Source organism: Bos javanicus, chromosome 25, assembly GCF_032452875.1.
Source record: "Bos javanicus breed banteng chromosome 25, ARS-OSU_banteng_1.0, whole genome shotgun sequence".
Taxonomy (NCBI): Eukaryota; Metazoa; Chordata; class Mammalia; order Artiodactyla; family Bovidae; genus Bos; species Bos javanicus.
The window spans coordinates 29,734,025-29,750,205 of record NC_083892.1 but is presented as its reverse complement, the minus strand read 5'-3'; the positions used below and the strand labels follow the sequence as shown (position 1 = coordinate 29,750,205).

Here is a 16,181-nt window from a genome sequence, read left to right as displayed (position 1 = left end):
AGGGGTGAATCGATTTGTTGTCTACTGTTTGTGGATTTCACTGCATACTCTTGCTTTGTCAAGATTAAGGGAAACATTTATTTGCAGACTCTGATGGCTTCATCCACTCTCTGGAAGGCAGCCTTATCTGACTGGTGGACCTTTCTGGGACCTGACCGATCGTGTCGTTGGGCACAGATGACCCAGTTCGGGGTCAGCTTCGCTCACTCACCGTCTGCCTCGCTCTTCTCTCTGCTCTCCCGCACAGATCCCGAGCTCGGCGTCGGCGCGCTACCCCACCACGACGGCCACGATGCGGGGCCCATTGTCCCCAAGGTATCTGGTCTAGAGCGGAGCCAGGAGAAGAGCCAGGACTGCGGCAAAGAGCCCCTGTTCGAGCCCGTGGTGCTGAAGGACGCGCGCCCTCAGGTCCCGCCGCCGCCACCCCAGCCCCAGGCGGAGCCCCCGCCCCGAGCGCCGTCTCCGGACCCCGCGTCGGGGCCACGCGCCGAGCCCCCGCCGCCGCCCCCGCGCCCCGGTGCGCAGCCGCCGCCTGCGCCCCCGGAGGCCCAGCCGCAGCCCGCGCCGCCGCAGGCACCCCGGCCGCCCCGGCCACAGTCCCCGGGGCCGCTGCCGCCCCAGGTCCTCCCGCCCGCACAGGCCCACCCCTCTGCCCAGAGCCTCCCCCAGCCGCTGTCCGCCTATAACAGCAGCAGCCTGAGCCTCAACAGCCTCAGGTGAGCCGCCCCCCGCCCGGCATCGGTCATCTTTGGTGGGATGGACAGGTGGCGGTGGGCGCGGGGGCTCCCATGGGGACCAGGGTTCCCGTTGGAATCTCTGTCAACGTGTTCTCAGCCAGGCAGGCACGGAAGACAGGGAAGGGGTCTGAGGCTCAGGGAGACAGGGTCTCTGGGGAGAAGATGGGGTGGGATTGGGTTGAGGATCGGCTGGGTGGTAAGGACATGGTGGAGACCTCAACTATCTGCGGAGGCTCCTGAGAGTGACTGCAGGGAGGAGAAGGCTCAAGGAAGAGAGAGTCCAAGGCGCTGTGCCTGGGACCCACCACTGGTTCCCGGGTTGGAGGCAGGGAAGGGAAACCAGGGGAGATTCCCGGAATGTTAAGGGAGTCTTAGAAGGGAAGCCATTTCCCTCCCTGTCAACATCTCCCTGCAACTCCTGGCCGGGCGGGAGCATGCAGACCAAGGAGTGATCTGGTTCAAGGAGTTTCCATGGTGACTTCCGCCAGGTGGGTCACAGAGATACAGGAGAAAGATGCTGGGTTGAGAAAAAGGGAGGCGTTCCTCCATGGGGAGCCAGGCCTCTTGTGTCTTGTCTTTGTCAGATTATAGAGGGAAGGTTGACAAGCAGCACAAGGAGCCCTGCAAAGAAAAGGGAGGTGGAGACCCGGGCACAGGGCCCGGCGTCGCCCACCCGCACCTGTCCCGGGGGCTGTCGTTCTAAGTGCTCACGCTTCATGGCTTCGGTAGTGTTTTCCTTGTGACAGCCTGGTGACTGGGGTTGAGGGCCCTGCTCTTTCCTGTCTGTGACAGTGGAAGGAAGCTGCCTCCGCGGGGCCAGGCCCATCTTTTGTGGCCTCCAGTCCGTGGAGGTGACGGGGCACCTGAGTTCCCTGGTTCCCCCTTCCCTGTGCTTCTTCACAGAAGACGGAGCAGACAGACCTGGCGAGCCCAGGTCACCAGCTTGTTCGTTTCCATTGGCGTGGCCCCTGTAGGAAGAGTGGCTGGCACAGGGTATGAGGGGCAGCTCTCTGGACAGGGCGATGGGGGGCAGCTTGAAGCAAGAGTTGCTGTTCACTGTGCCCACAGCTGTGGGGCCAGTTTAGAGGAACTGCGATTTCAGCAGAGGCTCTGTGCACAGGGTGGGGACCTGCGAAGACGAAGAAGCGAGAGCAAAAGTGTTACATGGCTCTGTTTGGCTTTGTTTTGTTTTTAAGAAAGTTGATTACTGACCCCTTTTTTCCCTTTCTTTCTTTTTTTTTTTGGTGTTCCAACAGCAGTAGCAGAAGCAGCACTCCAGCGAAGACTCAGCCCGCCCCCCCGCACATCTCCCACCACCCCTCAGCCTCCCCGTTCCCCCTGTCACTGCCCAACCACAGCCCCCTGCACAGCTTCACGCCCACCCTCCAGCCCCCCGCACACTCACATCACCCCAATATGTTTGCCCCTCCCACTGCTTTGCCTCCTCCACCACCTCTGACATCTGGGAGTCTGCAGGTGCCCGGACACCCGGCCGGGAGCACTTACTCAGGTAGGAGGGAAGAGCTGGCCTGGCTTCTCCGTGCTCCCCCTCTCCCTTCCCAAGGCCTCACTCCCTGTCTGTTGTCCCTGATGATTAGGTTTGAGCCACTCACCATGGTCCGCTTTATAGTATGTCTTCTTCCTCCATTCCCCAGTGGGCTGAGAGTCTGCAGAAAATGTACCAACAGCCCCCATCCCAGCCTGTCACGATCCAGGGGATTCTGCCAGATAGAACTTTGTAGTCATGAGGCTTTTCTGACCAGGTCTGCCCGCTGAGTAGTAAAGCACAGGTTGTCTGGGCCCTATGGGCATGACAAAAGCTCTCCACACCCCATGTCTGTTTCAGGCCAGGATCTTAAGTCACATCGTGGCTTAAGGGATTTGTTTTAGTCAAACAAGGGCTTCCCTGGTGGCTCAGATGGTAAAGAATCTGCCTGCAGTGTGGGAGACCTGAGTTCGATCCCTGGGTCGGGAAGATCCCCTGAAGACGGGAATGGCAACTCGCTCCAGTATTCTTGCCTGGAGAATCCGATGGACAGAAGAACCTGGCAGGGTCACAGAGTCGGGTACAACTGAACAACTAACAATTAAATGAGGCCTTCTACCTTGGGTGGAGAAAATGCACTTTTTGAGGCAACATATCCCAGATTTTTAAAGGCACACTTAGGGTTAGGTATTGGGTTCTTTGCTCCTCACCTGTATTAATTGAGCCAAGTATCCCAACTCTGGGTCCATTGTGGCCAAGCTTTGCCACCAGTACAGAGAGCTGTAGAGCAGAGGTTTATCCTTGGAAGAGGGCATGAGGGCTCTGCTTTATTGACTTTTAAGCACTTAAAAATGTTCATTTCTTTAACCCTCAAAACAAACCCACAGCACCGGCAATGTGTTGACCCCATTCGACAGATGAGGACACAGACACAGATGGTGATGGGCAGTGCCCTGGGTCACTCAGCTACCCTGAGAAGAGCTGAGACTTGACCTCTGGCCACTCAGCCTGGACCCTGTGTGCCCACGGCGCTGGTGCACCCCTCGTCCCTGAAAGCCTGCACAGAGAACAGTCAGGCTGTTGCCTGGGCCTTAGCCTTCTCTGTCTGCCTGGCGGTCCCTTTCCTCAAGGGCCCAGCCCCCATGTCCCGGCCCGGAGCCCTCCATAGTGAGCTCCTCGGATGTCCTGCTCTGGAGGAAATGACCGGCCCCGGAAAAGGTGTCACCGTCTGCCTCTTCTTCTTTTCCAGAGCAAGACATCTTGCGCCAGGAACTGAACACGCGTTTTTTGGCCTCTCAGAGTGCTGACCGCGGGGCCTCCCTGGGCCCCCCGCCCTACCTGCGGACCGAGTTCCACCAGCACCAGCACCAGCACCAGCACACGCACCAGCACACGCACCAGCACACCTTCACGCCCTTCCCCCACGCGCTCCCGCCCACCGCCATCATGCCGACGCCAGCACCGCCCATGGTGCGTACCCCGGGCAGAAATGTGAGGATAAGTAGAGCGCGACGCTCTTTGTACGCAGCCCCGTAGGGCCGTCTGGGCACAGCAGATTGGCGGGGGGGCCCCTTGCCCATGCTCGTCTCTGGGATACGCCGGCTCCAGGTGGCACTGACCCAGGGCCTGAAGTAGGAGCTCTTTTCTGACCCGTTATTCTTAACGCTGTGGGTGGATTATATTCCAGATGCTCCCCAAGGCGGTCACGTCCAGTGTGTCGGTAGTTCTTACGGGTGATTTTGGTTTTTTGAGATATCTTGGGGAATTACCACCAGATCTAAAAATGTATCTGCCGGTGTTTTGCGCTAGCAAATAAATGCTCACAGAATCCTAGGAAGTCTGGAAGGGAGAGCGCCGGTGGGAGACTTGGACGGCCCGGGGTTCCCCCATCCACTCTCTCTCGGATGGTTTTCTAAACCCGCTTTGTCGAAAGTGTTATTTCTTGCATCTCGTGAGACAGCGCCCCCTGTCTGCTGCTGTGCTGTCAGCAAGCGGTCCAAACAGCCCGGTGGTGAGGGACCACTGGCTGTGACATGGTCTTGGCCTTGGCTTGGGACTAACGTGCCAGGGGTTGCGTGGGAGCCAGTTAGGGTTGATTTTTAACTTAGGAGCTGTAAGGAACAGCACCACACTATGATGCTGATTAGTCTGAAATGGATGCGTGCCCAAACAGTGACGATTAGAGTTTTACTTATTTATTTTTAATATTTCAGGAAATACTTGACTGAAGGCAATCAGTACAGGCACTGTGAGGATTTGAATGCCGTGATTCACTAAACTTTACATCCTCTCTTCCCTCCCCTCTCCCCCATTTTGTTCAACTTAGTTTCTTTAAAATACGTATTTCAAAGTTTATTTTATAAACCTTACTTAGGAGAATGTCAGCAGTGAGGCCTTGGGACCAAAAATTTTTCCTCGGAGAAATCCTGCATCTATTATTTTGGATGAACTCGACTTTTCCACAGTTATATTTTTAAGGACCTGTTTATCTGGGGAAGGAGTTTATACCGGTCTGAGTGAGACGTTTCACAAACAAGTTAAATCTAACTGATGGGAGTTACAGCACAGGATGAGGACATTATTTAGAAGAAATGATGGTATATACTCTTTCCTGCTTGAAAGAAACATTGTAAGGCCAGGCCGGAATTGCTTTGTACTCGGTAGGGGGTGGGGGGGGGGTTGGCGGTAATTGTTGGTGTTCAGTTGCTAAGTGACACCTTGCAACCCTTGGACTGCAGCACACCAGGCCTCGTGGTACACTACCACGAGGGGGTAATGTAAAAACAGCTGAGTGTACCATTCTGCCAAAGCGAAGATGAAGACAGAGGGAATTCTCTGGATAAATCAGACCCAGTGCTCACTTCTCTCTGATTTATCTGAACAACTGCCTCCTCTCTCTAGTTCAGACGCTTGGTTCCTGCCCGTCTCTAAATAAAGCCTAGAAAGAAAGCCGCTCTAGTGTAGTCACAGCCTGCAATGGTCTGAATGGGTTTCACTTTGACTTTCCATTCCTGTTGATTTCTGGTCAGAGACTCAGGAGCTCTGAATGATTTCGCGTACACTGAGATCATGGAATCTGATGCCTGCCCGACAACAGAGAGGCTTCCTTGGGGCCCTCTCCGCTGAAGCAGTGACTAGAAATGTAGTTCCTCTAAGTAACTAGCTTTTGCTTTGATCCCTTTGCAGTTTGACAAATACCCTACAAAAGTTGACCCATTCTACCGGCACAGTGTGAGTTACCATGCTACCCATTCAATGTAGCCGCTTTTCCATGTCCATGCTCTCGCCACCGATCAGTCAATGACTCGCAGCCTTCCTTAACCATCTTTGCAAGAACTCCCATTGCTCCTCGTCACTTCGGATGCTTGCTTTTGTGACGTTTGCTTTTGGTAAAGATGCAGTATCATCTTCTGAATCAAAAGGTCATGAGCCGTTCCTAAGACTTTAAAGTCCTGCCAAGTGGGGCATCTGCTTTGTTGGAGGTGTTAGAGTTTTAGGAGCCTCTGAAATCACAGATTTCAGTCCTCAGTAGAGATGTTATTAACACACAGAGTTCCCAGAGTTCATCTTGAATTATGTCTTCCAAAGAAAGTAGCGTATTCTTTTGACTCATGACTTAAAGAAGCAGATTTTCATTTCTTCTAGACCATTGATCCCTCTTCCACGTGGCTGGCATTATTTTCCTGAGCTCGTGCCAAGTTGTTAAAAATATCATTTAAATGAAAGAAGATCTTATATGCATGATTTTTCTTCTCTTTAAACTCATTCTTTGTTCTTTAACAAAAGTTGTTTCATGCAATTTTAAGAGAACGTTCTGGAACCTAAATTGGCGCCAACTGAAGTTACATGTTCAGTTACTTATGAGGGCTTCTTCTATAACAGAAACTGAATATCTTACCATGATATTTTGATTATGGAGTGTATACTGCATCATTTTTACCTGAAGTTTTGCAAGTTTCTTTGCTTAATGGTTTATATATATATTTTTTAATGAAACTGGAAAGAAAGACGTTTAATAACTGCTCGTAGCCATGTCGGTTCACCATCTTAAACTATTTTTGTTCTCATTTTTGGATAGTGTTACCTTATGGTTCAAGTGGAGGACCACTTAATAGATCAGCCAACCCTGTGAATTCATTCATACTTTGAACTAGATCATTAGACACTGTGTCAGTCCTAAACTGAGGAATTAGCTGAGAAGTCCAGGCTAGACAGTATTAGAAATCAACTAAGAATTGGTTATGGAGAGACATTCGGAAATGGCTCAAGGGGAGTCTCTATAGAAAGGGATGAGGAAAGGCTATCTAAGTGCCTGGGTTCCCCGAGTGTTCAACACTGCTCTGCTCAGAATTATGACATAAAAGCATTTTTATAAATGGACATGCAAAATCCAGTAGAGCCATGGGTTTTCTCTTTGCATCTATTTCATGAATGGTACCACCCTTAATATAACAGCCAGATTTCTGCCCTTTGTCTGTATTTGCTAAATTAAATTAAGGACCAGCTAACAAAATCATCTTCAGAGAAAGTTTAGCTGCTATACTGGTAGCTCAGTTTACTTCCTCGGACACCATGCAGTGTCTTGGCATAAACATATTCCACAGAGAGCCCTAGATGTAAGCTGGAGAATAAACCTGCAGGCCTGAGTTTTTTGGAAGGTTCCTGTATTATTACTCAAGTACTTCAGATTTTTACTCGAGGGGTGGAATCCTCTATTCAAAGAGGATCAGAAAAGGAAAATGGTGAGAAGATCCAATTTTTAAATTGAAAACATTAAAGGGAAAATACCCACTTGGAGGCAGAGTAATAGAAATTTGAGTGTTTTAGTGTGATGTATTTAATTACTCTGCTTCACACAGTGTACTGGGAGAGAGTTATTTCATATTATTAGTTATAGTGGATAATATATGAAGTGCTTAGTCGCCCCTGCTTTGGAGATTAGGATGTTACAAAGGGGAGTTAAGATACAATACACTCAAGTATCTAAAACACAATTTTAGACTTAAAAGTAGTTTTAAATGAGGGCACTTGGTTTGCAATCACTGTTTAAGTGGATTTAGTTCAATATCAATTAGTCTGAAAAACTTCGCTACATCATTGAGGGGAGCAAAATGAAATAAAGACCAATGGAAAAAGTACATGCTTTAAAAACAGACCAGATTGTGAAATTACCAGTGGATTTCAGCCATTACCTAGAAATAGCTCGCATAAATACATCATTAGGGAAAGCTTGAATTATTCTTGTATTTTTGACATATTGTGCAACCATAAGGGCGGGACATCACTAGACTGTATCTCTATGGTGAGTTTGTCAAAGTAAATGGAACCAGAGCATAGATTCTCCAGAAACGATACATTTTTAGGTGGAGGAAAAGATGTGTCTGCATTGTCTTCTGCTGTGTATTTCCTCCCTCCATTGTGTCCTCTGTAAACTATTAATTCAAGAAAATTCATATTTGAAATTCAGAATCCTCCTCCTCCCTCCACTGAGTGGTCAGACTGACGTGTCCAGGGCTTGTCTCAAATAGCCTCCAGTGAGCTTATATCCATCTTATAGGAAAATGGGTGGCTCCATTGAAAGTGTACTCTGACTCATTTTATTTTCCCCTTCCACAAATATTTGTCATCGTTTTAGACAATTTAAATTGTCCTTGGAACTGCCACTTACCGGAACAACCTAATGAAGCAAGGACTGCACATATATTTTCCCATTTCCTCAAAACTATTAAAAATCTAAAAGTACTAATTGAGTTTTAATGGTGTAAAATCTTGGAATCCATAAAGACTTGCTTCTTTTTGTCTTCCTTTTTCCCCCCCTTTCCCTTTTTTCTAATTAACTTGTAATTTTCTGGGCATCTTATTTGGCTCAGCACCCCCTCCTGTTTTTGATATGCATTAAAATCTCCAACCATTTAGGACTTCTATCCGATTTAACAGTTAATAATTAGAAAAGCTCCCTTTCTAATGATGGCCTCATCTGGGACATCATTTGCTGGCTGATTGATTCTGAACTACTTTTAACTTTTTAAGTTAAGAATTCATGGCACATCTGTGTGATCATTTCATTGTGGCTTCTTATGACTAATGGCATCAAACTGAGATGACTTGGCTGGCTAATGTGGACGTCTTTCTGTGGGAAGGGAATGTGAACGTGTCGTTTGCCTCCTACTAAAATCTTTTCTCTCCCCCCTCCATCTTTGGCCATAGCTCTTCCATTCTTATCCTCCTGCTGTATCGGGCATCCCCCCTATGATTCCACCCACCGGCCCTTTTGGGTCACTGCAAGGAGCTTTTCAGCCGAAGGTAAGAAACCTCACAGCGAAAACAACACCTTCGAACTTGTAAGTGGAGCCTCGGGCTAAGGTGGGTGGGTAGTTTCCCCTCCTCTTACCTGCCACTGACTCATTTTTCCATCCAAATGGACCACTGGGATTAGAGTGTGAATATTTTCTTCTAGTCCATCTAGTTGTAAACTCAGTCAGAATTTAATTTTTAATCTGTACTACCCATGTCATCTCAATTGAGCTAGAATTTCTTGTGCTCTGTTAAAAAAAGGAAACACTAGATATATATATAGATATAGATATAATGTATTTTTTGTTTTTTCACCAAAACTGTGGACATAAGCTTCTGATCAGGAATTACATGAAACGTCAGATGTATGTGCATCAAGTTATTTATCCTTGAGGATGTCCATGATTAGCAAAGATGCAAAGCTGAGCCTTGTTGATTGGAATAGAAGGGAGGGAAAAGATTCCAAACTAAAATGGTATCCTTTTCACTGTGTTCATTCTCCTTCATTTCATTCCTCAGTCCCCTGTGTCTGCAGAGAGAGTCCACTTCCAGGTGGAGGGCAGTGCCTTCTTATTTTTTCCTCCCTTTCTGCCTTCTCTGAAGCTTCTGACCCCGATGCCGGGGTCAACTTCCCAAGGTCAAGACTACCATCCTAGCACGAGATAAATTAACCTTTCGCCCTTTAGAGGGGCTTCCCTTGGTGGCTCAGATGGTAAAGAATCTGCCTGCAGTGTGGGAGACCTGGGTTCCATCCCTGGCTCGGGAAAATCCCCTGGAGGAGGGCATGGCAACCCCCTGCAGTATTCTTGCCTGGAGAATCCCATGGACAGAGGAGCCTGGCGGGTTACAGTCCATAGCGTCCCAAAGAGTTGGACACAGCTGAGTGACTCAGACTTTCACTTTCGCCCTTTATAACAACAGAATTCTTTTCTACCTAGCCAGTGATACTCTCCTGCACTCGGTCTAGAGTGATCTCCGAGGGCCAAAACTAAGGTGTTAGTTCTCAGAATACTCTTCTTTTTTGTGACTTTACATCTATCACAGCCCCTACTTGATTTTCAGAAAAGTATTTCTTAGAGTAACCATTCTTAGACTGTAAAGCAGGAAATTTTGCTGTGTGATTTCGGTTTTCCTTCCATCTCATTTCAAAGATAAAGCACAAATTTGGGGCCAGTCTCTCCCAGGATGAGCGCATATTACACTAACAAAGGCATGCTGCCCTAAAATTAGAAAAGAAAAAAATTAGAAAGCATTAGGGGTGAGAATGGCTGCACCTTCAAAATCCCAGGGACCTACATGGAATTTCAGCTCCTGTGCCAGATCAGACCTCGGCGGGGCTTGAGGATGGCCATACACAACACCTCCCATCTCGGGACAAAATGATGGTGATTTTAAACTCCTTCCCCCCGTCGGGCTCTTTACTACCCTTTCAGAGCCTGGTCAGTCCCCTTCAGGTTACAGGAACTCTCTCGTGCATCCCCAACCAGACTGGTAGGTCACTTCATAAATTTCTTGATTTCCCTCAGTCACAATTATCCAATCACACAGAAAACTACATCTGGGCAAGAAAGTGTCTCTCCTGGTGTTGAAATAGGCCTTTCCAGGCCATCTTACTGATTGAATATGTAGATTGCAGTTCATTAGCAGAGTTCTTCATATGTATGCAAATCAGGCTGTTAACAACTCTAGCTTAATTGTTAGCCCTACAGCAGCTGACTGCTTTTCTTTCTCCCATTCTTTTTTTCCCCCTTCTTGCAGGCCAGCTTGGTGCCTAAACTGAGGGCTCTTTATTTCCACACGAGTTAACTTCCTGGTGTGAAGGGATTCATAGAAGTTGTGATTTCTTAAATAAAATACCTGGTGAAAAATATTCGAAATCCTTTACCCACTAAGAAAGTGGTGCCTTGTGCCTGCAATGGGCTTTTTGTTGTTGTTCATTCAAAGGACAAAAGCCTATAGATGAGGTTGTTATCATGAATGCCATTTAAGAATGGTGTTGGGAATGGGAAAGATGGTGCAGAATTACTTTAGAAATCACATAACAGTAGGTCTGTGTGGTCCCCAAATTAGGTTCCCTTGTCCCATTCCCACCACCACTAATGAGTAATTACTGAATGTAATTCCTTGTTATCATCTGCCAGTTAAAATGTAGAGGTAGCCTAATGTCTGTGAAGCACACTCAGTCATTCTGATGAGAAGCACCTGGTCCCGCAGGTTAGACTGATGTTCACTTAAGCATTTCTTGAACTGTGTGGTGATAAAGCAAAAAACCCACAGTGACGGGCTTGTGAAGGACACAGAAGATGGATTTCAGGGCCAGGCTCCCATCTCCGTCTCTCCTGTCTCTGCCCGGAAATGCCATCCCTGGGACAGGGCAGGCTTTGGTCAGGTCCCCTGAGGACCAGGGAGTCAGGGAGGGCCTCATGAAGAGCATCTGGGATCTCAGAGGAGGGTGGATCCGTCCAGTTGTATTCCAGAATGAAACAAAAAAGGACACTTGAACGCGGTCATTTAGAAAGGAAGGAAGACCTTGGTTTCATGTCCCGTGTCATATGCTTCCTAAGCTGTGGTCTCATTACTTTGTAGACGTCCAACCCGATCGATGTTGCCACCCGACCTGGGACGGTCCCCCACACTCTTCTCCAAAAGGACCCGAGGGTAAGTGCAAGGTCGGGCTGGGTCCCTGGGTAACAAACAGCACCTGTGTCCCCAGGGCAGGCAGCCCAGCGGAGTGCCTCTTGCCTTTGCGCTTCCTTCTATTTTGTGGAAGAAGATGCTAGTTGAGGGGCTTCCCTGGTGACTGAAATGGTAAAGAATCTGCCTGCAGTGTAGGTGGCCCAGCTTTGATCCCTAGGTCGGAAAGATACTCTGGAGAAGGGAACGTTACCCACTGCAGTATTCTCGCCTGGAGAGTTCCACGGACAGAGGAGCCTGGCCGGCTACATACAGTCCATAGGGTCACAAAGAGTTGAACACAACTGAGCGACTAACACTTAACGCTAGTTTCTCTTAGAAAATAGAATGTCTCCTGCGGCCATGTGACGCCAGGGAGTGACTCTTCATGGGGGAGAAAGGGTGGCTTATGGTCTAAGCCCAGGCTGGGACGGTCACTGACACTGAGCTGGCACAGTTTCCCCCACCCACCCCGACCAGCCTTCTCTGTCCCCATCTCCTAAAATCTCTCTCACACAAGCCATAAAACATTTTGAATGGAAAAGCACTAAGCGCTTGTCTTTCTGGAGCTCACCCCATACACACAGTATTTCCGGCCACTCTGCTTCTAATGTGGGAAGGAACCTTTTGTGCTCTGGAGCTAAATAAAATATCCATTACACTTCGGTTGTGTTATTTATTCATAACACAGACCAACTCAAAAAGAATCTGAAGTTACACAGCAGATATGATCTTGTCTCATTGATTATTATCCATCTTCATAGTAAATGTGGGGGAAAAAAAAATTACCTTTCACAATATTGTCTTTGTCCCAGGTAAGGGCAAAGGTTATCTGAAACCATGACCAGAGTTAGGTAGATACGTAAAATGACTCAACTGTGTTATTTGTATGAACTTTGGTGTAACGAACTTCATTTTATTTAATTAATTTGTATTGAGTATAAGATGTGTAAAGTTCCTTTACAGTGCTCTGTTACCTTCTACTGCACAGCAAGCTGAATCAGCTTCATATACATGTAATATATATGTATATATTCCCCCTTTTGGACTCCCTTCCCAGTCAGGTCACCGCAGTGTATTAAGTAGAGTTCCTTGCGCCACACAGTGTGTTTCATTAGTCATCTATTTTATGTTCTTGAAAGTGTTATTTGCTTTTATTAAAGTGTTAAGTATCATTTTATTTCATTGAAGGTGTTGGTTATCTCTGACTCTTGGTGACCCTGTTAACTGTAGGCTGCCAGGCTCCTCTGTCCATGGAATTCTCCAGGCAAAACTACTGGAGTGGGTAGCCATTCCCTTCTCCAAGGGATCTATATTACACACAGTATCATTAGTGTATATGTGTTGATCCCAGTCTCCCAGTTCCTCCCACTGCCCCCCCTTCCCCCTTTGGTATCCATATATTCGTTCTCTGTTTCTGCTTTGCAAATAAGGTCATCTATATAGTGAACTTCTCTAAAATGTCTAATACCTCCAGTGATAATTATTAAAAATAGCCTATTTCTACTGTATAGTCGGGAAAGGAGGCTTCTCCCCAGTTACTCTTAGTATCCAGCCGTCTGTAGTCTGAAGGCCGCCTCCCTTAGATGCTTAGCTGAGGTTGGGAAGGGCTGCTCAGACAGTGAAACTCCTCAGATGTGTAACGTGAGCAAATCGCTCTGCCGGAGGGCAGATCGCTATTGATTAAACTTGTCCAGGGGCTCGTCAGCGTAGATGTACCAAGGCTTGTGAGGGGGGGAGGGGACGCTTGGCACTTTTGATAGTGTGAAAATGGGTTAATTATTCTCTAAAAGGGCTTCATTTAAAAGTAAAATTCTAACATTTTAATTTCCCCTCCTAATGAAGCACTACAAATTTGTTAATTAGAGCAATTGTTTGAGTGACAGGCATGTAACCAAGTTGTCATTTTCTCTTCACAGTTGACAGATCCTTTCAGACCTATGTTAAGGGTAAGAAAGCTTCTTCTAGAACTGTTTTGCAACCCCTGTGTGACTCCCCGAGGGTTAAAAATACAAATCCATTACAAGGAAACACGCCATGGAAACGCCGGAGGAAAAGGTTGAAAAGACAGTGGTTGGGTTTTTCAGAGAGTGTGACTGAAAATGGCCTTCATGGTTTTTGCTTTGAGTGTTGGAGGAAGCTGGGCCATCGAGGTAAAAAGCCAACTGATAAAATTCAACTTAGATTCTCTTGTTAGTTATGGCAAAAGGTTTGACTCACGGAGACATAAGGGAAAGGCCGGAGCTAGGCTAAAATTAGGATTCGTCTGAGTTCTCCTGCTTCTCTGGCACCTAGAAAACACGTGCCCGGGTCTCTCTGCTCTGGCTGGTGGCTGCCTCTTTCTGCAGCAGGTGATGTTGACCTGTCACAGCCATTCGACCTTTTTCTCTGGTGCAGAAAAGGGCCGCTAGGAGCGCTGGTTTGTTCTGAGAGGTCTGGAGCCTGGCCAGCAGATAACCTCTGGATGAATGCTGACTTCCCTGGTGTATGTGGGAGGTCGGGGGGTGGGGATGATGGATGACAGATGAAGAGGGGCGGATAGTGGATTTCTCTACTTAACCCTTGTCTAGTACATCTATTAGATAATTCACTTTCTCCAAAGGGGGAGAAAGGATGGTGTCATCACTTAGGCGATTTCAGACGACCCATAACTTCATTACGAGAGAGCTCAAACTTGGATTTAAGTATATATTTCAGCAAGTGAAAGTGACTTAACATTCAGAAACAGCACTTTAATATAGACACCAGAAGCATCTGTTCTTTGCCCAGGTAGGAATGGGGCAGTGTTTCTTCTCATCCATCCTGTGGTCACTGAGCACGCGTTGGGAGCTCACGGTGCTGCTGCTGCTGTTCAGTCGCTCAGTCACGTCTGACTCTGCAGCCTCCTGGATCGCAGCAGGCCGCGCTTCCCTGTCCTTCGCTACCTCCCCAAGTTTGCTCAGACTCAGGTCCACTGAGTCAGTGATGCCAATGGGTAGAGTGTGTAGCAGGAATACAAGTGAAGTGGGACAAGGTGGTCCTGCCCCCTTGGGTGAGCCTGCGAGACAGGCTCGCAGCTGCTCCCCAGCTTAGAAAGCAAGACAGGAACTAGTTTGAGAGACTGGGGTTGACGTCCTCCCAGAGGGCGGGACAGGCACTGGCTCTGCAGTGGCCTAGAGAGAAGGAAAGGCATGCGTTCTCATCTCTTTCTTGTCTGTTTTCTGCTTGGAAATGATCGTGCCGCCCAACATGAATGGGCAGTTGACTCTTAGTGGAGCACTTGTGGGAACTGGGCTTCAATGAAAATGTGTTGGCTTGCTTTGTTCTGCTTTGGTGTTTTGTTTTTTTAAGAAACAGTGTTGGGGGAGGTGACACAGGTTCTGTCCCCTCTCGTTTTCAAACTGGTTCACAGACATTCACTAATTAGCTCTTCTGAACAGCCAATCTGCATTATATAGCCTGGCCGCATTTGTTCAGCAGGGCTTCGCTCCACCAGGCCTGCCAGCTGGCGCCAGAAAAGAGAGAGACAGAGGAGGCACAAAGTGGGGTTCGGGCTTTGCCACGTTATCCTTGGTAACCGGGGAGGTCCTGCTCGGGGCTGGTTTTCTGAGGAGTGGCCGCCAGCCCCAGCTCTTGTGGGAGGAGAGGTGCCGCCCGCCCGGGGAGGGGTGCTTCCTCCGGCCCGGGTCCCGGGCTGCAGCAGAGAGAAGGCCCTTGGAGGAGACAAAGCCCTCTTGTTTCATGGAAAAGAAAGCTTCTGCAGCCAAAATCTGCTGACAGCTCTGGGGAAATGGAAGGGTTGTTTTTGTTTTTTTTTTCCCCCTGAACTCTTCCTTCTGACCACGTTGCTCTTTTTCGTTCCAGAAACCAGGGAAGTGGTGCGCGATGCACGTTCACATTGCCTGGCAGATCTACCACCACCAACAGAAAGTCAAGGTCAGTCTTGCCTTCCTAGTCTTGGAGGGGGAGGTGGGCGATGGGTGTGTGATCGCCCAATTGAGGAAGCACTGAAGCAGAGTCTGAAGACCCACAGGCAGGCAGGATCAAGTCCCTTGGAAAAGCTATTCAGAAATCCTACTATTAATTAGGGAAAGCAGCAGCAAAATAACAAAACAGAAGCACACTGATAATACCCTGATGGTTCTCTCTTTTTTTTTTTTTCATGATTTTGTCATGTTATTGATCTGAAGAGCTTAAATATAGATTAAATCCTGAAATAAAGGTTTGGGGAATCTAATTAGAGTGACCAAGTGTTATTAGTATGGGAAATACTTAGGATCTAGGAGGAGATGTACATGAAAAGTTTTCTATAGAAGTTGGTATATTCTTACCACCACCACCAGCCCCGCCCCAACATTTAGAAAAAAAATTTTTTCCATCATGGTGAATATAGGATGGTGAATATGGTTCCCTGTGTTATATAATAGGACCTTATTGTTGTTCTTTTTCATTTTATGGCTTTGAAAAGTGATAATTTATGCCCTATGTGATGTTACTGATTTAGGCATACATGGTATGTCCATTAGCAATTCATAGTATTAAAAATTCCTCTTCTAGAAGTGGTATTTGGTTGGCAGTGACCTATCCAATCTCTCCGTCATCCTCTTGATGACCAATGCCAGAAGTCTGACGACAGTCAGTGCTTGTGGGAACCACTGACTGGCTAGTTACCTTACCTGAACTCAGGAGGGTTTTCTTTTGTTTTCATCAGACAGATGAATGCATTCCATGCTTTACCAGGGTTTTATGATGATACAGGAAAGAGATGCAGATCTTCTGCAGGTGACCAGACAGGACATCACTGGTCAACTTAGGCACCAAAGTAACGGATAGATCCAGATTTTACAGTCTGGGTGTTTACAATCTGTGTAACTGTACCAATTAAGTAATTCCAATAACCTTCCATTGGAAGCTATTTCATGAATAAGATTTTAGTCCCAACAGCATGTGGGGGACCACCATCAGAATATAAAAGAAGTCGGGATAGCTAGTCATCTCAAGGGATTTTTTTA

The 16,181-nt window shown here is 47.6% G+C and overlaps 1 protein-coding gene across 10 annotated transcripts in view; it reads left to right on the top strand.

Annotated features, from left to right (window-relative positions):
- Window positions 1-16,181, top strand: part of AUTS2 (activator of transcription and developmental regulator AUTS2) — a 1,221,294-nt gene that overhangs the window by 1,188,611 nt on the left and 16,502 nt on the right. For 3 of the 10 annotated variants that reach the window (XM_061402548.1, XM_061402556.1, XM_061402557.1), the window contains 9 exons: window positions 248-716; window positions 1,641-1,730; window positions 1,994-2,247; window positions 3,473-3,714; window positions 5,410-5,454; window positions 8,431-8,526; window positions 11,104-11,175; window positions 13,110-13,139; window positions 15,034-15,105. In XM_061402548.1, coding sequence (XP_061258532.1) covers window positions 248-716; window positions 1,641-1,730; window positions 1,994-2,247; window positions 3,473-3,714; window positions 5,410-5,454; window positions 8,431-8,526; window positions 11,104-11,175; window positions 13,110-13,139; window positions 15,034-15,105 — 1,370 coding nt within the window. The remainder of the gene's footprint in view (window positions 1-247; window positions 717-1,640; window positions 1,731-1,993; window positions 2,248-3,472; window positions 3,715-5,409; window positions 5,455-8,430; window positions 8,527-11,103; window positions 11,176-13,109; window positions 13,140-15,033; window positions 15,106-16,181) is intronic. The other 7 variants (XM_061402549.1, XM_061402550.1, XM_061402551.1 and 4 more) reach the window with 7 other exon arrangements.